The 24,680-nt window shown below is 42.1% G+C and overlaps 1 protein-coding gene across 4 annotated transcripts in view; it reads right to left on the bottom strand.

Annotated features, from left to right (window-relative positions):
• Nucleotides 1–24,680, bottom strand: part of CPVL (carboxypeptidase vitellogenic like) — a 114,567-nt gene that overhangs the window by 72,877 nt on the left and 17,010 nt on the right. For all 4 annotated transcript variants that reach the window (XM_081080316.1, XM_081080314.1, XM_081080317.1 and 1 more), the window contains 2 exons: nt 20,935–21,123; nt 13,885–14,003 (listed from right to left, as the gene is read on the bottom strand). In XM_081080316.1, coding sequence (XP_080936442.1) covers nt 13,885–14,003; nt 20,935–21,112 — 297 coding nt within the window. In that variant the 5' untranslated portion in view covers nt 21,113–21,123. The remainder of the gene's footprint in view (nt 1–13,884; nt 14,004–20,934; nt 21,124–24,680) is intronic.

Below are 24,680 nucleotides of genomic sequence, written 5' to 3'. Positions count from 1 at the left end.
TTGGGGGCTGAGAAAGAAAGGGGTTCTCTTTAGACACGGTGATCAGGGACGGACTCCATGAGTCCTGAGAGCTGAACTAAAACCTGAAAGCACAGAAGGATCCAGCCACGACAAGAGCCAGGAAACACTGCTGGAGACGGAAGGAAACGCCGGGGAAAATCCTCAAGAAAAAAGAACCTGGTGTGAGAACAGTTAGGGCAGAGGTGGCCTAGACCAAAGTGGCTCCTCCAGAGCCATCTCAAAGAAGCTCCACCTGGCCCCAACCAGGCTCACAGCGGGACGTGCCAGTGAACCCTCGGCTCAGTTCATGTTCAGTCAGCCAGGCTCGGCAAGCAGGGATCCTATTGCTTCAGCCCAGAACAAAATCCTGCAGCCTCTTCCTTAGCTCAGTCATGGAGACAAATCAGCGTTTCGTTAGTCAGTCTGAGAGAACTGGCTCCCTCTGCTTGGATGTGAGCAGGCTGTGGGCAGAAGGGAAGCCTGACCCAGGAGGGGATCTGCGATGCCACAGCCGCAAACCTGCAGGACGAGTTGTCATACAGGGTTCTAACCATGAGGACAGAGGGGCTAGAGGGATTTCTTTTCTCCAGTCATGAAAAGTCACACGTGGAGTCCTTTAGCAGCTTTGGAAAGGGGCCGAGGGGGCCTTGCTGAAAAAGGAGGTGGTATGAACAGCCTCCCTATGGGGGGCTAGCTCTGGGGCCCACTCTCCAGCATCAAGGAATTAAATGAGATACTATTTGTAAAGCCCTTGGAACAATGCCTAATGCATGATAAAAGGACAATGGGTTTAAATGATTATTATAACTGAGGAAACAGGTGGCAAAGGTAGGAACCCAGGGTGAGACTAGGAACTTACATCAGCAGGCCTATGGCTCCCAGAGTCAGCACAGCACAATGGATAAGTGTGTGAGCTCTTGCGCTGCCCTGGATTCACATCTGGGCTTGACTGCCTACTAGCTGTGTGGCTTTAGGCAAGTCGCCTAAGCTCTCTGGGCCTCAGTTCCCTCCCCTGGAAAACGTGGATCATAGTACCTCTCTCATGTGGTTGTTGGGAGAAATAAATTAATAAATTACTTTGCATAAAGCCCAGTGAGTGGCTTATAGCACCTGTTCTGCAAATGTTAGCTATTGCTATAAAAGATAAATATTAGAAATGTATAGGTGGTATTAAGGTAAACCATCTATAAATGAGAGAATAGGAAAGGTGGGTCATTTGGTGTTTTTCCTTGCTCCTTTGGCCGACATCTTCCCTGGTTGGTTTTTCACGTGTTTGTCCTCTTGCCTAAAATGTCCATGAAGAATTCAAGAGGACTAAGGGTCTGTTGTATAAGTTGACACAGGAAAAATCAAAATCAGAGAGCCTTTTAAGGTTGCTGCGGGGAAGCCAAGAATGCCCTGCAGTTGGTAGCCAAATAGGTCTGGTTCTACCTGGCCACGTAAGAGCTGTGGGATTCGGGCCCTCAGTTTCCTCATCCATCAAATGGCAGTGATGCCCACCTCACAGGCTTGCCTGAAGGCCCAGAAGAGAAAGTATGTCATGAAGTTGCAAACTCTACAGTGCTAAATAAATACAACCAGCTTCGCCCTGACCTGCCTGGACCCAACTGTGTGTATTTTGTTTGAATAAGTGATTTTGTTATCTCCCCTGACTTGCTATTCAATACCACTGAGCAGGACCACCTTGCAGTTGTATTTACTCAGCAGTAGGCGCATATTAGAGGGAGAGAAACAGTGGAATCTGGATGGCAGTACTTCCAGCCTCCCAGAATATGAGATACTGTGGGTCCACCCATTCCAATGGACATCCCCCCACCACTTCTTCCAAATATGCACATGAACTTCTAGAAGCCCCAGTGCGCTACACACCAGCCAGTGGTTCTCAACCTTGGCTGCCTATTAAAGCAACTTGCAGAGCTTTTTTAAAAAAAACTACTGCCTAGGCCCAAATCCCAGAGAGTCTAATTCAATTGATCTGGGGTGAGGCAGACATCAGTCTTTTTTTAAAAGCTCCCATGTGGTTCCATGTGTAGGTGGGACTGAGAATCTGCAAGGGTGATGGAGAGTTTGCCCTCTTGCTGCCCCAAGCCCTCTGGTCTCCACCCTATCCTCCCCTTGCTTTTCATGTCCTTTCCTGTGACCTGGCACAAGGATGGGAGCTCCCAGCTCAGAAAAATAGCCTGACCCTGAGAGGCCACACTACAAAGTCAAGTCAAACACCTCGGTGCCAAATATCTTTATTATGCAACTTGGAAGCCCAGGACACTGCATTCTTGGAATGCTTAAATAATAAGAGATCTGCATATACACCTCCAACCTCAGCTGACCTTGTTCCTCAAATGTACTTTCCTGAAGGAGGTGAATGACCTCAACAGCCCTTGAACAAGCCCATTTTTAAAGAAAACTCCACACACACACATCTTTCTACTTTGATGAGCCAGCCAACCAACCTGTGAACAGATAGGCCCTTATCTGGAATGAAATGCACAAGTCAGATGCTGGAAAATAAAGGTTTACATGTTCCATGCTAAAACCCCAAAAGGTAGTTAGTTATATCACAGCATGCAGACTTTTATAATATAATATGACATCATAATGTGACATATAACAATAATTATGTCAAGAAGAATGGCATAAAGTTATTATGTGACAATTCCTAGGGTGATATTTCCAGTAGCCGTCGATTATGAGAATGCAGCCCTTCTCCCACGCTCTACCCCCCACTTAGGAAAGAATAAAAGTCAATGCAACATCCTGAACAAAAAGCACATTGCAAAGCTTGGTATCAAGTGACATGAGAAACAACTGCTTTAATTCCTTTACAATTCTACACAATTTAGGACTTTAACGTATTTGTTGTTTTGAAGCTATAATTGAAGAGTGTATGAAACAAGAGATATAGGACATTTATTTTTGTCAAAAGTGTTTAAAATTTTCCTTAAAACTTTTTACATTATAAAGAAAGTACTTATTCTTAATTTTTTTTCAAAGAGGGTATAAAAAAAATCCCCCTTGCCCCACCAATCCTATTCCCTAGAGATGATCATGAGATGTTTAGTTGTTTAGTCTTCCAGATTTTTCTCTGTGCACCTACATATATACATATATATATATATACACACATATATATATACATACATATTATATTAGATATTATACATGCTATATACATAAATATTATTTATTTTTCAAAAATAGGATCAGGCTATAAATAATACTCTGTATTTGCTGTATTCACTTAACAACATGTGGAAATCTCTTCACCTCAGTACGTTATCATCTGAATTTACCACATTCATTTAACAAATAACACAGACTGCTCCTAGGCACTGTTCTAGGGCTGGGGATGCCGAGCAGCTCCCATTCGGTAGGATACCAAATGATTAAGAGCACGGATTTTGGCAACAGACTGCTAAGGCTTGAGTTCCAACTATGCTATTTTACCGCTGTGTGACCTTGGGCAAGTTACTTAACTTCTCTGTGCCTCAGCGGCTTCTGCTTCAAAATAATGAGAATAATGTCTATCTGATATAGTTGTTGTTGCAGAGTCAAACAGTTAATATATGCACAGCCCTTATAACAGTGTCTGACACATTTAGTTAGCTCTGATTCTTCTCTGGTGAGGGAGGAATTAAATAAGTAATTAAATAAATGGGTGATATGAGCGAATAATGAGGGACATAAGAGTGAATACTTAAAGAAGGCCTCTGGTGACAGGCTAACATTTGAGCTGAGACCTAAAAGATGACTAATCCCTCACTGATAAGCGTTTATATATATTTAATTAAAAAGAAAATAAAATCTCTATAAATGATACAGAGGTGTGGTGAGAACTGATGATCAGAAAGAAGGGTCAAAGAAATTCTAAATATAAAACGCATCCTAAATATTTAAGTGAGAAGTCTCTGTAGCAACAACAGGTCCCACAAACCAGCACTTTTTGTTGGTGAACAAGAAACTACTGCTTTGTCTCAGAAGCCCTTTGGGTTCTTCTGGTGACCCCTGGTGGCTAATTCATGAACTTGGAGGGTTTGCTCCAAAGTGAACAGCCTAGAAGGAGACCGGTTATCTAGTCCGTTTTTAAAAATCCCTACAGAAGGAAATTTCACAATTTCTCACATTAGCCCATCCCATTACTTATTCACAATGATGGTGAAAAGTCTACCGTATGTCTCAATAGACTGTCATTTGAAGTAAGTGAAACATTTAGATAGTTTAGCATGCTGTGCATGAAAAGATTCTCAGAAACACCCTTCCTTTCGTCCTTTCTCCTTGCGTCTAAGTGAGCCTAGTGGAGACTCTATGTGTAAACTAAATGGAACTAAACTAGAACTCTCCTGCCCTATTGCTCTCATGTGGACATGTCGTCCATGGATAGCATCCCCTTATGCTCTGAGTCTCCCTTTCCACCCTGCCCCCCCCCCCAATCAAACCATAACCATCTTCTGTTCCATCCTCTGGGCCCTCCTCTATGTGACATGGTACAGATAACCTTCTCCTGAGGCCTTACACATATCACTGAGGCAGTAAGTTCATATGCAGGGTGGGGGTCACTCAAGACTTGTGTATTGGCAAGTACCATGGTTGTATTTTATACAGAGGACTTATTGGAGTGACACTAGGGAATCTTAGGTATCTCGATATGCATTAGGGAAACATTTTCTGCCAATGGCGAGGGCCGGGTACATACTCCAGCTACCCCCTTCTTACCACCCCCAATAAGGTACCTCTCACTTTGTAAGAGAAACAGCAACTAAACCACTAATGGACCCAAATCAATGGTACCACTTAAAATGAGAAGTGCAATTAGTAAATTAATTAAGGCTCCCTTCACACTTCTATATGCAGAGGCTGATCATTTGTGTGGTTTAAGTAATGTGTTCTATCTTAATTGAGGTCATTAGTACCCCAAGTAAATGTCTTGAGATTCCCTCACGTATGTTTGAATGGACTCCCATTTTGCCACCCAGATCCCAGTTCAGCTGATACTTCAGCTACTGCACTAATGCTGTAAATGAAGGCAGGACTTCTTACGTAAAGCAATTGGTTTAGTGACCAGATTGTTAATAGGTACCTAATACCATTTTAATTCTACACACATACTCCCAACACATACAGACTACTTGCTTAAGACATTCTGTGTTTTTCGGAGGAATTTTAGTTACAGTAGTTGGTGTTAACCACTCACTAAATCTTCCTGTACTATGATTGTCGCCACCGCACTACCAATGGAAAATAAACATTTTCACACTTTCTTCTGTTTTGAGGCCTCCTTACATCACTCTAAGCTCCCACTGACTCTTAAATTATACCATTAGTTTTAGGCAGATTACACTCCATGAGAATCCTTCTCACCTTTTTTCCTTCCTAGTTATGGCGTCTCTGTGCCCTGCCAGAAAGTGGAACTTTAGAGGGAATGGGGGGGAGGGGAGAATCGTAGAGAAAAGGACCTACTTTCCCTTCTTGATGCAAAGAAAGAAATGCCTGAAAAAGTTAGCTACTTTCCTCTCTATGTTAAATTTTCATTTCTCAAAGGGAATCAGGCACACAAAAGGTTTCTGCAGAGTTCAAATATGCCGATAGATGGAATGACCTATAATTTAAGTTTTAGCTACTTTCTTCTTGTTTTATCTCACCTACCTTATATTCTTCTTGATCCCTGATGCATTGAGTATATAGTAAAGAGAAGATAAACAGTGAAAGTTCAAAGACAAATGTCTGTGACCTCCAAATCTTTGCTGTATGACAAATGGATTTGTAGCCATCTGTGGTGACACATATTTTAAGAGATCTGTCCAGCACACACCCCCTTCTCTAAGAACTGACTCTCCATTTATTTAGCAATAGAAAGGGCCCATTAGCCATGTTTATGTCACGTGATCCAGCACCGGCAGCCTTAGCTGATTATACCAAGAAAGAACACCTGACCCAAACTGGCCCATCACACTCTGCCCCTAGGAGAAGTGCTAGTTAATCTCTGTTGATTGCATGGTCCAAGGACAGGTAAACTTGGAAACTGGGGGTAAGCCATCTTCTGCCAAATGCCTGGAGAAGCAAAACATGTTGATCTGCCCAGAAAGAAGAACAAAGCACAGATGGGTGATCCTGTGGCATTGGGTGGAATGAGGCTGAGACAAAAAGACTGGCTATTCTGGCTCCTGATGCCTCTTCATTTCCTGGTTCCTTAGGCCAGACCACACTTTTTGCCCTTGGCGTCTCCAGGCAGGAGAGAAGGATTTAGAACGGGGTGGCTATATCAGTTAGGGTGCGATCGGGAGATAGAAACCACACAGTAATTTTAATTTTTAAATTTTTCTATTTTTTAAATTAGTATTATTATTTTTAACCCAGAAACATTGATCTTTAATTCTGTTACAAGTTTCAGTGTTTGTTGTGGCCCCTGCCAGCCATGGGCAAGATTAGGTTGGAATGCCCCCAGGAGCGACATCCTCAGTGTTGGGCAAATACCAGCATGCTGGGTGGGCTTCCTGTGTTCACCCAGGAACAGGGACGTTTTAATATAAAGAGGTATTCATTATAATGGGAGAATAACCATAAATATGTAAAGAGAATTCTAAAGACTACCTGGGCTGAGAGCGTGTCCAGGATGGACAAACTCATAAGGGGCCCTTCCCAAGGCTACAGTACAGACCTTGTTGGAGAAGGTAGAGCAGTAACCCACTGGGTGGCCGAGAAGGTCATAGGTCCCCAGCCTAAAGGTGGCCAACAGTCCCTGGACAAGTAGGAAAGGCCTCCAGGGACAGCGGGCTGTGACTGGCAGGGTAGGGAGTGCAAAAAATGTCAGGATGTTGGGAGCCCACTTGCTTGAAAGGAGGCATGCAACCAGGAGTGCACAGTGTGTGTGATGGGTGGGCTGTGGGAAACCATCCTGCAGGGAATAGGTGGTCAAGGCTCGTGAGAGGGCTGTGGAGGGGAATGAGCTGTAGGAAGCCTGCTGTGGGGGCAAGGCTGGAGATGTGTGGCGACCATGTGGACAGGGCCCCACTGGGACAGAGCCAGGGCTATATGCTTGTCGAGGGTCTCCATGGCCTGGGTTCCCAGCTAGGGCAGAGTCTCTGAGTGTCCCCACACACATATTCCTGACAAACTAGGCAGTAGGGCCAAGAGAAAGCAAAACACCAGACAAGGGAACTGGAAGAGAAGCCAACTTCCTCCTACCATGTCCCTCCAGCGCCCTCTACTGACAAAGCTTAACATCATATTAGCTGCATGGGAACACGTTTAAAGTTCTTAAATCAGGTAAGAGGGTAGAATTGAAGCTAAGAGGGGAAAAAAAAACACACACAAAAAAAAACACCCCCCAAACAACAAAAAAACCTGGCACAGTAGTCACCACACCCAAAGTTCTAGTTGTCACAAGATAGCACGGTCACAGTCCAAGCATATATGAGAAGAGGCTGTCTTAGTTATCCAGTGCTACATAACATGTCTCCAAACCTTAATGGCGTAAGACAACAATAATCACTTATTATCTCTCATGTTTTCTGTTGGTCAGGCATTTGGGGATATCTGGCTACACAGCTCTGGCTCAGGGTCTCTCAGGAGTCAAGTTATTAACGTGCAGTCAAGATATCGGCTGGGGCTGCGGTCATCTGAAAGCTTGACTGGGGCGAGGTGAACATCAGCCAAGGTTGGTGTTGACGGGAGGGTGGACGCCTCACTTCCTCTCCATATAGGTTTGTCCATATAGGTTTGTTGGGGCTTTAGCAGTCCCCAACCTGGCATCCGGCTTCCCTCAGACTGAATGATCTGAGAGACCAAGGCAGAAGCAGTCCTGCCCGATATAAACCTTGGAAGTCACACACCGTCATTTCTGCTATGATGTATTGGCCACAAAGGCCGGCCTGGATTCAACATGGAAGGCCGGCCTGGATTCGACATGGTAGGGGACTACACCGGACCATGCAGACCAAGAAAGGAAGATCACTGGCAACTATCTTGGAGGTTAGTTACCACAGATGCCACAAGTTCAAGGGCTTATTCATTCAATCCAGACCCTGACTTACACTGCTTGGATGTTTTTATCACTTAGGTTGCACATTCAGGCATGTCTAGTAGGCAAATTGGCTAAAACTCATGAGCCATAGAATGTAAAATTGAGAAGGGACCTTAGAAATCAACTAGGCTTAACATCTTTATTTCTATGAGAAATCTGAAGCCCCGAGAGTACGAATGCCCAGTCCCAAGCTGTATAGCCAGCAACTGTGTACATAGAATGAGAACCCTGGTGTTCTAGCCTTTAGTTCTCGCTTCCCAAATGCAAGCCCTCTGACTAGTTGTACTGGAATCATTGTGGTGCTTGTTAGAAATATTGATCCCTGAGCCCTCTCCAGATCTACTGGATCAGAATCTCTGCTGGGAGGGGCTGGACGCTGAGCTGGGAAAGCTTTATATTTGCAAAACTCCCCAGGTATTTCTGAGGAGCAGCTGCAAGTCTGAGAGCCACTGCCCTCTATCACTTCTACTGTTGCCCAAGAAATTCTGCCATCCAGAGGAGGGAGTGAACCTAGCACAGGTTAGATCCAGAGGGACCTGATTCCATGCCTTCACCCCCAGAGTGGACGGTCCTGCAGGCTTCCAGGTATTCTCAGGGACATGCTGTCCCACTCACAGAGAGAAGGCCTTCTGCGTTGGCCCAGGAATAGCAGAGCTGTTCACTGCCCTTGCATGGATTGTGGGTTTCTGGACTGTGCCAACCTAATCCTGTGCTCTGCTGATTTTCCTGGTGTCTGGTTAAGAAGGGTCAGCACCTGCATGATCCTGAGGGAGAGCACCCCTCAAATGTTGCCTCCAGGTGCCCCAGGCCTCACCCTACCCCAGCCTGACTTCTTGACGTGACACTGTCCTTTCTCAGTCACACTCAGTGTACTCAGACTCCAGGAATCCCAGCCATTCCTTTTGGCCCGAGGAGCAAGATGGGGTCCTGAGTGAAGGGGCCTAGGTCTAACCTTTAACATCTCAGGTTTGGGCTCCATGACATTCGAGAGAAATAATCCGTGGGCTTTGGCTAAATGTATCCAACAGATTTTCTATATTCCCACAGAAAAGTCAAATATTGGATACTTTTTTCCAATGAGAAGGATTCTAATTTTAAAAAACAATAATCTCTACACCTTTTTATCTTCTTAAATGTGAAAAATCCCAATTTCACTTTGTGATTTCCTCACCCGGTAAGCAATTAATCCACGCTCCTGGCCAGCATTCAACTCCTTCCGTGTTGGAATAGCCCCCTCATTCCTGTCTTCTCTAACCTCCCACATTGTGCTTGGCTTGTTCTGTACAGTATGTCTGTTTATTACAGGAAAACTAATAATGATAATGATTTCGATAATATTTAAATAATAACAATAGCAACGCTGCTCACTATGTATCAGGCCCCAAACTAAGGACTTTCCCACATCATCTCATTTGTCTCAGAACAATTGTCAAGTGGGTATTTTGATCCTCACTTTAAAACAAAGAAACCAAGGCTCCGAGAAGTGAAGAAAATATGCCCAAGGTCACATCTGGCACGAGCAGGGGAGCCAAGGTTTTATGCAAGCTTGACTAACTCAAGAGCCATACCTGTAACAACTGGAGTCTAGTACCTTCCGTGAGTGTTTTCTCAGGATCATCCATGCTGGGCAAGAGCAAAGATTTTCTCCACCCCAGATCTAGTTTTAAATTCCAATTCTGCCAATCTCTTGTTGGGGCTAATTATTTAATCTCTGTAATCTTCTTCATCTATAAAATGAGGATAATTCATTCCTCGTGTAGTTATTTTCAGGACTACATTTCAAAAATGCACAGCGTTTAGCGTGGAGTCAGTGTTCAATTAACAACAGCTATTATAACTGTTCCATTTTTATTGGCTTCATTGTACTTTTTATCTTATACAAAATGCCTGTTCATTTCTCTTGCAGATTGTATCCCCACTGCACACCAATTTCAAGTTCTAGAATCCATTATGCACTGATTTGTACACAATAACAGGGGAATCTCACAGAAATAACAGGAAAACAAAACTAATTTGAGAAAGAGCAACCCAAAAAAATACACAGAGGATATTACAAATGTCTCATCCTTCCTGGACCTCTTATTTTCTCTACCTTCATTTTCTATAGGGTCATTTCTCTCTCGATGACAATATCAGCTGCTTCCCTGAGACAGGCCAGGAACTAATATATCTGCCAAATGAAAGGAACTCTCTCCCATCTGGGTAACCACTGCTGCTGCTTCTCACATGCTTTATCTCCTTTACCCAAACTGGCCCATTCCATCATTTATAGCCCAACTGACTCAGCAGGAATGGTTGCTTTGGGGCCTCAGAGACCTGGCTTTGCAGGTGGGCCCCTGGTAAGGAGGCTTTGGAACAATCCATCCTGGCTGCCATAGGGTGACAGCTGTCAGCGGTACTGTCTTTTCATCTTTGCCTCTGTTCCCTGAAGCGTAGTCTGTCATTTTCAATAGTATACTCTGTGCTTAAGCGTCTTTCTTCCTGTCATGGCGGCCTGGTGTTTATGTCTGCTGGGATCATCTTAGAACGTGTTTAGGGCTACAGGACTAGTCCCCTCAAAACATAATCCAATCAGGAGATGCATAGCGAGGACTTCATTTAATTAAGGGGGAACCCCAACAGTTCAGTCATTTTTTTAATGCGGTGAGTGTGGGGGTTCAGACCTCAGTCTAGCAACCAAGAGAGGGTGCAGAGCCTAAGCCCATTTTCCTGACCAGCTTTAGTACCCCAGTGCATCACCTACATTCTACACATAGCTGTTAACCTGCTCGGAGGCAACCTAAGAAAAAACTGGGTCTTTGTTTTATTTTCATTTGATCACTTCCCTAACCATTAATTCCTGTTTTCACAAATCTGAATCATTACTAAAGAAGACTCAATATGCAAAAGTCATTGAGGAACTTACTGAAGGAACTTACTGGTATCATAAACAGCTACCAAAGCAGAAGAAAAAGTAAGGAATCAGGTTTCTGGGGGCTGGGGTTGGGTTGGGGGAGGCAGAGATTGCAATGCCTGCTGAGCCCCAACAGGCCTTAGAGGAATACCAGGCAGGATTAGGGAAGCTGATCCCCACAGGCTGCACTCGTGTCCCCAGCCCCCCATTCCAGCCCTCATCCCAGGTGTGTGCGTGGGACCACACCCGCCTACATCTGGGTTTGCCTGCTCTAGTTGTTTCTTTCTAGTAAAAGGAATGTGGGCCACTTGGGGACCAGAAACGCTGAATACAGGCTGGCGGCCCACAGGCTGGAGTAATAGTTTCTTCGGTATGCTCCACCTGTTAATTCTACAATTGGATGGACTCTTCCCACTGACAAGTCAGCATCCTGGGAGAATTCAGAGAGAATTCTTAAATACAATAAAATGTGAGAATCACTGAGAGGGAACACTCTTGAGAGTCACTAATGTAGGCAAATTTTTTCAGGTATCCATTTTGCACAGAAGAGTGTCTCCCCAAAGATGTCCACATCCTAATCCCAAGAACCTGTGAACAGGTTAAGCTACATGGTAAAGGGGAATTAATGTTGCAGATGGAATTAAGATCATCAGTCAACAGACCTGCAGGTAGGGAGACGATGCGGGGGTGGGCCCAATGTGATCACAAGGGTCCTTCCCCGTAGAAAAATGAAGCAGAAAACAAGTCAGAGAAAGTGAAGTGGCTATGGAGTCAGCCAGAGTGATGCAATGTGAGAAAGATTCAACCCATTTTCCCTGAAAATGGTGGAAGGTGCCAAGTGAAGGAATGCAGGCAGCTTCTAGAAATTGCACAAAGCAAGGAAACAGATTTTCCCTTTAGAGCCTCCAGAAGGACTGCAGCCCTCAGTGAGACTCGTGTTGGACTTCTGATTTCCAGAACTGTAAAATAATAAGTTAGTGTTGTTTAAGCCACTAAGTTTGTGAATATTTGTATAGAAGCAATAGAAAACTAATACAAAGGGATTCATGATAAATCCCTGTATTCAATAATATTGATAGATACAATATCAAAAATACACTTTTATACTATGGTTTCTAAAAGGCATAAAGTTTAAGAGACTTCCAAGAACACAAAGAAAATTTCCACCTGTTAGAATTAGGTCATATTTCTTGGCTTAATTTACATCAGTTCTCCTTAAGATAGATGTGTTGGATAGTTGGATGTTTTCCTGATTGCCTCTGGAGTTCCAGTCTCTGCTCTGTGCCCTGGAAGGCAGAACTTTATGGACCAGACTCCTTGATCCTCTGGTTTCCAGTTGGGTACCAAAGGGCTGGGGGGGGGAAACCAGCAGGAGTCTGGAGGATAGTCACGTATCCAGCTTGCATTTGTCAAACACTGCATGTGAATCCTTCCTTAAATTTTATGCTCTAGGTTCCTCATTTACCTCACTCAACAGTAACACTGAGGAAGAAATAAGAAAATTTATCTAGGGCCCAGGGAAGTCTTCCCAATGTAGGTGACAGCCTGAAGACTACGATAAGCCCAGCCCAAAAGTATCTAGAATTCCTCACCATTTCTTACATGCCTCCCTCCATTCACAACTATGTGGTGAACTATGTCAGAGGTCATGGTTGGGAAACCAGAAATGAGAAGTCAAGAAAATACAACCCAACCATACCAAAAGAAGCAATTTAATTTGAAAACTACCCTAGATTAAGCAATTTATCTAGTCATTATATATACAGCATTGCTACATGTAAATCACATGCAAATATAAATACCACCCTCCAGAGGGACGGCTTTCTCATTGTTTTCTCTGGCTTCTAAAGCAAATCCGATTTGCAAAATAAAAATAGAAAATTACCTTGCGGTGGTATAATATTTGTTTAGGCATCTCAGCACCCCTGCCAATACCCCTAACAGTATCCATAAGCCTAAATGACTTGCTCATGCTGAAAAACTAAGTGACCCTAAAAGTAGTTAATTAGGATTGGTAAAATACAAGAGAATACCCACTGTGTCTCTATAGATTTAAGAGGGGGAGTGGCTTCCTTCTCCAGGAAGCCATCCTCAATTACCAGTCTTCCCCATCCCTTTCCCAAAGGCCCAGAGTCCTCTCCTCTGTGTCTCCACACAGTGTGTTTCCCAGAAAATAAGACCTAGCTGGACCATCAGCTCTAATGTGTCTTTTGGAGCAAAAATTAATATAAGACCGGGTATTATATAACACAATATAATACCCAGTCTTATAGTAAAACAAGACTGGGTATTATATTATGTCATATTACATTAGTTATATATTATACTATGTTATATTATATTATAAAGACCTAGTCTTATATTATAGTAAAATAAGACCAGATCTTATACTAATTTTTGCTCCAAAAGATGCATCAGCTCTAATGGTCCAGCTAGGTCTTATTTTCGGGGAAACATGGTAGTACTGCTCAATTAATGGGTACTGGATGTATGAAAGAGTGAGTGCAGGAATATTAACTGGCCCAGCAAACCCACAGACAGGGCAGCCATACAAGACTAAATTAAGACATGCTTGGACACTACTACCTGTGAACTTCAGAAGTCTCACTCCCTAGCTCCTTATCTTCCTTCTGCTCCCCACTGCCCATCCCTGCCCTCAGGTATTTTTAGAACAAAACCACAAAAAGATAGGAAGAAGTCTGTGGCAGGAAGAAGGTGGTAGGATTAATATTCTGAATAAGGCTGTAAGGAATTTAAACATTGGACCTCCCCACAAACATTTGTTTCCTGCACATAAACAGGAAAACCACACCGAGTCACCGGTGCTTATTTTTAGAAAAGAAAAAGAAGAAAACATCTAAAAGATTAAAAATAAATACACCCTTAAGTTGGTTGTAGGCTAATATTTCTACCCTGGAGCAGAGCGTCCGCTCTTGAGGGTCAGTGTCCTATTAAGGCGCTGGGGCAGGCTTACCTGAGCCGGAAAGAACCAGAAGAAAAGGTTGCTGTTGTAAGTCTTATTCACGGTGAGGTAGCCAGCGTAACTCTCCATATTTGTTCCTGAGAAAGGAGCGACCAAACTCAATTGTCTCCCTAGTGAGGAGAAAAATGTACCCAAGGATTAGAGAAATAATAGGGGGTTAGCCATCTCCATCTTCTCCAGACTTTTCCCAGGGGCTGGGTCGGGGATGGCATGCAGAAAAGCGACAAGGGGACTGGCAGAAAGGTACTTACTGTAGCAAATTCCAACGTGCCCTTGCCAAGTCTATGTACTCGACATACATAAATGAGCCAAGGACAGTGACATCTTTCAGGGTTTTTGATTTTTTATTTACTTATTTTTTGTCCCCAAATATATTTTATGAGTGATAATAAATAAGACTTTCATTAAACAAACAAAAAAAAATCTCCTAATTTCAGCTCCACTCTAAAATGTAAAATAAACTGAAGTGTTCATATTGGGCCACCTGGAGGGCCAGGGCAGGATAAATTCACCTGACCCCAAAGCGGAGAGGCTTGCAAGAGAAACAACATAGCTAAGTAGCGTTCCGCCATGGGAGGCCTGTGTTCTCCACACTTTCCTTATCATAAAAGCAAAAGGCCTGCTAACTTCCATCCAGAGAAATGGGCTGAGGCATGTGGGGAGCCGGGCTGGCTGGGGACAGTGGGGAGAGGCAGGCAGTGAAACTGGGGGTGACCGCCTGGCTACGTAGAGGGAGCCAGATAGGACAGTCGTAGGAGGCAGAGGTCCTGGCTTTCTTATGGCAGCAAAGGGACAGGGACAAGAAGGGGGAAAGAGGGGATGCTTGGAAAACCAAGGCCACCCAGGAGGAAATAATACTAATAGAAGCTAACACTTAAAAGGTCACTGTACCAAGGGCTTTACATTGGCGGTAGGTATAGCACAGAGAAGTTAAGTAAGTTGTCCAAGGTCACACAGGCAGTCAAGGAGAGGTTAAAACCGAGGAGTCAGGCTGCAGAGTTTGCTCCTTCCCCCACCCTGCTACGTTGCTTCTGTTGGAGAATTAGTCATGAGGTGTAAGTGGAAGGGGAAGCAGTGATTTGGAAATGAGTTAAGAAAAAACAGAAATTAAATCGCAGGGTGTGGTAGGGAAGTGGAAGGAGAAGTATGAATGGAGTTCTCTAGTGGTGACAAAGCAAGGGTCCCAAATAAAAAGGACTCATTCAAGAAAAGCCACTTAAGTCTGAGACTTAAGTTAGAGACTGTTTAGTAGGCAGGAGTAGGTAGGAAGCTTGATCTTTTACACATGCCACCAACTAAAGGTGCTTCGGTGGCTGCCAAAGCCCATAGGCTCTGGAGTACCCATGGTTCCCATGTCTTACCAACTTGACCTTCAGTGACATCACTGACAGGGTGCAATAAGCCACAGGGAGAATGTTTACACTCATGGAATCAGAGCTTCAAATAAGCGCCCAGGCCCCCCGCCAGTTGTTAAACTTCTCCCTGCACACCACTGCTCTGGGGCCACAAGTTCTGCTTTTAAAATGGATCTGCCTCCCCAAAGGGAAACTCCTCTGTACCACACAGTTCCTTTTCCCTGGTGCTTTGCTGATCCTCGGGTTACAAATGACCTGCTCTGTGACCCTTTTAACAGGCGGATATTTAACCTCTTTGGGCTCCAGTCTCTTATCTATGAAACACGGACAACCTGAAGAGTTCACGCACATAGAACCTGTAGGAAAGAGGCTGGCTTGTAGAGAGCATTGCTGCTGTTGTCTGGGAAATGCATCTACTGATTGGGAATGGGGAGCACCTGGGAGCAGAGGCTACGGTGGGGACATAGGAAAGGTGACAACAGGTAGTTTCCAGAGGGTCCCGGTGGGCTAGCACAATGGGAAGAGCACAGATTTCCAAGTCGGACAGACCTGGGTTTGCAGCCTAACTAGGCTCCTTAGCAAGTGACTTCATCTCTCTGAGCGTCTCTTGTCTTTTATGCAAAACGTGGATGCTGTTTTCCCCACCCTAGACTTTCTGTGAGGATCAAATGAAAACGTGTAGAAGAACCGTTAGCACAAAGCTGCACATGAAATAAGGGCACAAGCAAAGTGGGGGATAACTTTCAACAGCCCAGGCCATTCGAAGTCTGGAAGACTTTGCCTTTTTTGGGCTCAGTCCAGGTCCCTCAGTGAAGATTGCTTAATCTAACTTCTCCAGCTCTTCCCCTTCTCTTCCAATGAGATCTACCCTCCCCAGCAGAAAAAAGGCAAAGAAAAAAGAAGAAGAGAGAAGGATTTGAAGAAAAAGAAAAGAGAGATGTTTAGGGAAAAACGGTGTGTGCCAGCCCTCCCCCTCACTCCTCCTACCCAGCAGACCCTTCCCTCCAGCAGTCATTTCTTTTCTTTCCCCTTCTTTGCTTCCTTTCTCAAATTAGCCCAAGAAAAGATCACCCTTCATTGTTGGGCAGGCTTTAAAACACTTGTTTTGGGCCATTATTTCAATTGAGATATAATTAGCATATAACATATTAGTTTCAGATGTTCAACCTAATGGTTTGACGTTTGTATATATTGCAAAATGATCGCCACAGTAAGTATAATTAACATCGTCACCACACACTTATAATTTTGTTTTCCTTGTGATAAGAACTTTTGAGATCTACTCTCTTAAAAACTGTCAAATATACAACACAGTATTGTCAATTATAGTTACCATGCTGTACATGCCATCCCCAGGACTTATTTCTTCTATAACCGGAAGTTTGTACCTAAAACCCTTTTGAAACATTTTTTCACAAAACTATCAATTTTCTCAGAGTCAGAGACCCCCACCCTTCACAAAAGGAGGGCAGAGAACTGAAAAGTGAGGGGTTGGGAACGAGTGAGATGTGAAACACAGAAGGCTAAGTGAACAGGAGAGGATTCGAGAAACGACAGAGAAAAATGAGAAAGGTCAAAGTAGAACAAGAAAAAGAGAAAATATATAATAGAAAGGAGATGGAGGGGATGGAGTATGGAAGAGAGATGATTGAACCAATCTATCTGAAAATGACTCAGATGCTTACCCTCCCTTTAGAAAATATATAATAGAAAGGAGATGGAGGGGATGGAGTATGGAAGAGAGATGATTGAACCAATCTATCTGAAAATGACTCAGATGCTTACCCTCCCTTTTGAGGACACAAAAGTTGTTTCACTGCTACCTATATTTACTCAGGTACATTTCTTACCTTCCCTTCTCGATCAGCAGCTTTTGGAAAACAAAGAATTTCTCTAGTTTATCTTTGTACCTCCCGGGACATAGCATGCTTGATTTACACACTTAAGACTTTCAATACATACGTTCAATAAATGGATGGATGGATGAATGAATGGACTAAAACAAGCCTCACTGACAATGCCCTAGAATTAGCTTATTTCTATAAAAACCTTTTAAAGCAAGCAGGCCTTATTAAGATCTTAAGAAATTTTGAAAAACTTCCCTGGCCCACAGAAAAATGGTTCATCCTGTTCCAAATTTTAAATTTCCTTTAAGTAGACCACAATAAAATAATTAAAAATTCTTTCAACTAAAATGATTGTTTTATATTTTCAAATATTCTGTTCATCCTTCCAGAGTCTATTAATGGAATATGGAAAATACACCCCTGTAGAAGTTTCTTTCTTCCTGGAACCATGACTCACAATACAAATGTTTAAACCCGTTAAAGAAAGGAAAAAGGTTTTCTTTGAAGCGATTTCACTTCCTTCTTGTTATTTACTGCGGTTACCAGTGTTTGTAATAGTACCATGTTCAAAAAGATTGGAGTGTGCCCCCAAAAGGGCATAAAATTCAGGGTGCATTTCACATCCTCCAAGACTCGGGTCATCATCAGTATAGACATGACACTACCAGACCCTAAGTGATAATACATTAAGATCTAATAGCAAAATAGTCTTTAAAATGTGTGAAAATGCCGTGAACATAAACATGTTAAAATTTGCCTCCTATATTTATTTTGTTTCAGAGCGTAGGGATTTTATTCTAGCTGCAGAGAAAGTAAACATGCAATTACAATTACATGAAACTAAACCAGCTAATTGGGGATTAGAAAAATAAAATGTCCCTTGTCTTTTTGTGAATGACTACCTCAAAAATGTTCCATTGCAATATTAAGACTCACGTTCCTCGGGTTTTCACAGACTCAATAAACAAGAGAGAGTTAGGGAAACAAGCTGACCATCTGTCCAGAGCTTCCAAAACTTTCAGTACAGTAGATGAATAAATGTATCCTTAATTATATTATCAGGGCTTCATTTGCATACCCCGATGTACCAGATTTTGGATCAGCCACTTAAAATTCCAATCAAAGATTCTGACTGTGTAACAGAACATTAGAAAGTGACATCACATCAGATTTAATATTTTAAGTATTGTCACTCATCAGACGGTGATCTATCAAGGCTGGCACAGAGGACAAGATGAAACTACCTCCCCTGAAATCTTTTCATTGCCAGGGCTGACGATTATCACTGCAACACTCATAGTCAAGAAATACAGGAAAGAGAGGGATGTGGACAATCTCCCCAGGTGGATTTCTCTTGATCCTACCAGGTGTCTGATCCAGACACACCAGGGTCACTGTCACGTAATGCCTTTGTTTAAGCCGTTGTCCTCACTCAGTACGCACAGGCCTTGTCTGTTTTCCCAAATCTTGCTCAGCACCCTCAGATCTGTAGCCAGTCACCTCGCACAGCGGTTTGTACCTTGGGTTCTGGAACTAGCAGAGATAGATTTTAATCCCAGCTCTGCCACGTGCTAGCTTTAAATGGCCTTGGGTAAGATACTGAATTTCTCTGGGCCTCATTTTTCTCATCTGTAAAATGGGAACTATAATTATGCGTTCTTCATTAGGGTTGCTCTGGGGATTAAAGGAGCTGGTGTGCGTAAAGCACAATGCCTGGCACATATTCAGGTCTAAAATTTAAATTCTACAAATTTTTATTGCGTGCCCATTACATAGGGGCACGTTGCTAGGTCCTAGGATATAATGACTAAATGCTAGCTACTTGAGATTTTTACTATTTACTATTATTACTATTGTCTCCCTGGACTATGCCAACTAATGGGATCATTTTCTCCTCAAAATCTCCAGCGTGCCGAACTCAAATGCAATACTTTAGTATTTTAATATTCACTGCCTTAGTCCTTCATCATTTCATGTGTGTACCTGGTCACCCCAGTAAAGCACAAGCTTCTTAAACAAAGAAAAACAAACTATAGCAGGCACATCACAGAGAAAATTTGGGTCCTAAACGCATGTTTGTTCCTATTACTTGTATCCCCTTGGGCAAGTCATGGCAGGTAACTGTGTCTCATCTGTGGATTGGTAGAGTTGGTTCTATGAGTATTTAATTCCTTTTCAACTCTAAACTAAATGGTTTGCTTTGGTTTATTGTTAGTGAACATAATTAAGTCAGTGGTATCCACTTATTAAGGAAGTTTGGTAAATTTAGATTGATTGCCTCTTCATATAAGTCTAGTGAATGAGCCGATCTGTAGGAGGCCACCATCTTCTCATGACTTTTCTACAGCAAGTAAAAATGAATCTTTTTTAAAAAAAGCCTGACTACATTATCTAACTATACTATCTGACTATATGACCACTGGCTATGTTATCAAATGCACACTAATGTACACTGACTACATTATCAAAGTTTTTCGCTTTTTCTTTGAAAAGAGATGGTGAAACATGGAACCAATGTGTATTTTAGAAAAAGAGATATGAACAGGACTCAAATGTGTCCTTAAGATATGACACTGTTCTGGTTTTATACAAAACAAAGAAAAAGAACAATGACATCGGCTGTTTTATTTTAAACTTTCATATGGAGCAGATAGATTTGTTTTTGATCTTTAAAACGATCATTTCCCTAACATTTCCAGTCTCACTTCCACACTCCCATGCGACACCTACCAACCCACCAGACACAAGCATTAACTCTGCCGATCCGCTTGTGACCGGGCACAAAGTTGGTCCTTCAGAGCAAACACCAATGACTCCATCTATGTGCCAGATGCCATGTCTCTCATCTACTTAAAGAAAGTGCTCCAGCAAGAGTTGCCCCCACCCCAAGAGTTGCTCTCCCGCATCATTTCCTCCACCAAACACAGTATCTCCTACCCTCTTAAAGACACTTCCTGTCCCCATAGCTCCCTCCAGCCACCATCCCTGCTTCCATTTACAAATAGCTCATCAGAATAGCCACCTATATACTATTTTATAGCTCAGGAGCCTACTGAGGTCCAAAATGATTAATGTATCTACACCATGATTTACCGAAGCATGAAAGAGCATGAAGAGTGGAGGCAGGTCATAACTTTCAGTCTCTGACGACACCAAATGACACATTTTTTCCTACTACTAATAAGAGTAGAAAAGCCCATTTGCAAACACTTAATTTTTAGAGAGCGATTTACAGAGCACAAAGAGTTTTCACCTGCATTTTCTCATCTGATTCTTACAATATCCCTGCAACTGGGGAAATTCTTACATCTCCAGCTAATTAATGAGGAAACTGAGGCGTAGGATGTCTGGGTAATTTGCCAGGCAAGGGGGGTCAGCACGTGACTGGGAGCACAGGTTCTGGGTGTGAATCCTGCCTCTGGTGTCTGTGGATTCTGACAAGTAACTTTTTCTCTTTCTTTTTAGCTTCCTGTATGTTAAAATGAGTATGCCTCCCTGGATTGTCGAGATGCTTAAATGAATTTATGTAGAATACTTGGAACCAGTAACTGACACATAGTAAGTTCTAAGGTTGGTAATAACCTTATTAAGTGTCCAGTGGTAGACAGACGCTGTATTAATCTTATAAAGAGAAGTATGGGGATTCAACAACTCGATAAACCGGCCCTGACAAACTCTCCGTTTAGCTCACAACTCTAATAATATGTGACATCAAATCACTAGCATGTGAAATAGAACAAGTGAATAAAAATACCAGAACGTATTTGGGATCCTGCAGGATAATTGCTCAAAAAAAGAAAAACTTAAAAGTATCCCAATGGTTTTCTGATGAAACTGACCTTCTGCGAGTTTCTTAGCTTCAACATAGGGAGTAAGAAACAATGGCTGTCCTGCATCTCCCTTCTGTGGTATGGACACTCGAACATTTCTGTATATGGAGTGAAACAGCCCATCACCGCCAGGGCTGAACACCAACAGTACCAACGAAACAGTCGCCTTCCACATGGCACCCATCATTCCGTCTGCGCCTAGGATAAAAACAATGAAATTCCACAAATGAATCAAAAGAGTAAATATTTACCATTTTACATGCAAGGCATTCATTTATTCATTCAAAAAAAATTGTGTGTAAAGGTCCTTTGCTCAACCCCTTGGATACTACCAAAATAAAACAGACCCAATCCCTGCTCATCCTGAAATCAACAGGCTAATGGGGTTTACTATGTAACTGGAGAAACAATTTATATTTCTAATAAATACTGTGGTCTGGAAAGTAAATTGAATGCAGAATTAGTTAAAGCCTCGAGACAACAAGGACTCTGTAACTGACCACCAAATGAGTGGTAGAGACCGTTCATTCGCTACAGGAAGCAGAGAACATTTCAGGCAGAGAACCTAGGAAGGCCTTACCAAGGTCAGATGTGAATAAAGAGTGGGTGGAACTCAGACTGGCAGGAGAAATGGGGAAGGCATCACTGGTGGGTGGAATAGCTGTAGCTTGAGCAACCTTGAGACCTTACTTATCGACGGGCACTTTGTAGGGAAATTTAAAACAAACCAAGAGAATCTGTGGTTCCCTTTGCTGTCTCTTACAAAATCAGGAAACTTGGCATCCAAGAACAAAAAAGAAAGAAGGAAGAGAGGGAGGGTTCTAGAACGATCTTTGGGTCCCTACCCCAAAGCTAGTTGATAAATTCAAGAGTTAGGTCTCACGATTCATTAACACAAAGCTCTTCAAGGATCTTCAAATCTGACATTTGCTTAGAGCATTCACCTGGGCTGATAATAATAATGGCTTAAAACTATATGAGATTTCCGACTTATAAACAAACATGTAAATTAGATTTAAAATGGTCTTTTCCTTTGTATTTTTAGCTGATTTGAACCTCTTAATAACTCAACCAGGAAAGCCAGGATTATTATCACCAGGGTTAATATCGCGAAAACTTGACTCAAAGGAGGGCCTTATGTAACGACATGAACTTGGAGCAATCACAACTAGAACTCAACCAGTCAGGACCAGGGGAAGGCAACTCAGGTGGAGATACAGTGTTGGATCTCGTCGTTGTTTTTTTTTTTTCTTTTTAATTTTGACATTTAGTTCATCATGAATTTTTTTGTCATCAATTTTTACATACTATTTGTGGGGACAAAGCCCCCCCAAAACAGTTTCCAGGCTCTCGGCCTCACATAGAAAGGTGCTGGCTCGGGTAGTAAATGGCCGTCAACTGTGATCAGATGGCCAGCAGCTGTGGCTAGTTGGCCGTCAGCTGTAACCCGTAGGCCATTGGCCACTAATATAACGGCCGTGGCTACGTTAGCAGAGAAAGAAATGGGGGCTAGCAAGAAGATGGTGGCTGGCAAGCGCGGACTGCTGTTAGGCAGATTATGTAGATCCTGCTTCCTGTGTCTCCAGCCCAGCCGCCAGCGAGAATATATTGGTTTGACTCCCCTACTTATGGCTCCATGGGTGTTCCTTTTTGGCCTTACCGTGTCCTGCGTTCTTATGTGGGGAGTGGGACCAGAGGCCCTGCCTGCCACCCTGCGCGACACATGGCGCAGTGAGCAGGGTCCCCTGCGTGACACTATTTATCCTGATGACTGAGTTTTTTGGCACTCAAATTTTTCACCCAAGGTGGTGTCTCGCTTCTTCACTTAATCCTGACCCTGCTAAGTATTACGATGCCTACATCGATGCTGTTACATTACTCGGCATTACTCCTATTTAAGCACGATTCAAATTCTTAGTCCTAAAATCAAAGTAAAACACATGAAATAAATACGCTGCTCACTCAGATTTCTAGATGCAAAAAGAAATATACAAGTATGCAAATATAATGCCTGCTTTTGACTGTTTGCTGCTTTAAAATACCAAGCTATGAAAACATCTTAAAAACAAAATGTGTAAAAAATCTACTAACCACATGCTTATCACAACCCAATTTGGCATAATATGAAAACACTGGTTGTAGCAAATTTAAAAAGCTTTTCAGCCACATTTCCCCCATAAGATAAAAGTTTATAACTATAATTGAATTGAATATATAATCCTTGTAAAGTCTTTCACGGTTAACTTAATAGAATTCCCCATACTTAATTTAAACAAGCCCAAGCACATACAATATGTAGCTAAAAATTGCCTTTGCCTGTTATTGACTATAATAAAGAACAAAATGAATTTAGAAACTGAAATTAGGTTCCCAAGAAGCTCAAGGGTAATGACCACTACGGCACTGATAAAACATTTTTTAAATGAAGTGAACTTGTGCTGATGTTTTAATAACAGCTACTTTCATGGAATGCTTGAAATCAACAATCTTTCTAACTGGTTCAGGGGGTAAAACAATCTGTGGTATTAAAAATATACTAGAAGTTCTTCCAGTAAAAGGTTTTTTTCTTTTTTTTTCTTCTTTTCCCCCTGGGGGCAGAAACAAGACACTAAGAATGCCATCTAATTCCTCAATCTTCCTACTGCAAACCTCCAGCCCCCTTTAATGGAAGTCATTAATATTTAAACAACCAGGGTAGTTACAGCACTTCTCTTGTAAGCAGATGTTGACTCAAAGATGTTAAAGAAAGAGGTAAAACTGGTTTTCGTTTAATTGACATATTTAATTAATAAAAGTCAGAGTTGGGTCAAATTAGTAGATCTCATTAACATTTAATCAAATAACTATTAGAGTCACGATTTCCCGTGTAGGAGAATTAAAGCAACAACATTTTTCATTACACAGTTATCATTTAACAGTCTGAATTCCTGAACTGTGCTCAGTTGTCATCTCTCCTAATGAAATGAAAGCTATTGTCATGAAAGGAAGTGTGTTTTTTCTTAATATCCTTCTCAACTGTTTTTGTGTATCCTAAGATTAGCCTGAATCATTTTTATTTATTGAACATTTATTGAGTACTTTCTAAACTAATAAACCCTGTACCTGAAGCTAATGCCCACAGAAGGTGCAAGAAAAAATTGTTAACCATACAGTTTAACATATGTCTATTTGAAATAATATGAAAACATGGGTGTTATTTCCAGTTCAAACATATCATATTGAAGGATTCAGGCAAACTATTCCTCTTAATAAATGTTTAGAAACAGAATAAAACCTAGGCAAATATAAAGCAATGTTGGCAGAATCAAATAAGCTAAAGGTCAAAAGTATATGATTTGCTAAAACTATCTTTAAAATTATTTTAAAAACTATTTAAAACAACTATTTAAACTTTAAATATTATAGTTGGAAACTGCGTCCAATGTACAATGTTCAATAAATAAAAGTGATTCAGGCTAATTTTAGGATATCACAGTGCTCTGTAGAATAAAAACAGTCAACAATGTAAGCAACTTAATTGTTACAGTATACCAAAAAGATAAAATTATTATATATACCATGTTTCCCTGAAAATAAGACCTAGCCAGACCATCAGCTCTAAGGTGTCTTTTGGAGCAAAAATTAATATGAGACCAGTATTATATTACACCCGGTATTATATTATATTATATTATACCCAGTCTTGTGTCATATTAAAACAAAACCGGGTCTTATATTAATTTTTGCTCCAAAAGATGCATTAGAGCTGATGGTCC

This window comes from Rhinolophus hipposideros (assembly GCF_964194185.1).
Source record: "Rhinolophus hipposideros genome assembly, chromosome: 18".
Lineage (NCBI taxonomy): Eukaryota > Metazoa > Chordata > Mammalia > Chiroptera > Rhinolophidae > Rhinolophus > Rhinolophus hipposideros.
The sequence above is the reverse complement of the archived record's forward strand: the minus strand, read 5'-3'. Positions and strand labels throughout refer to the sequence as shown.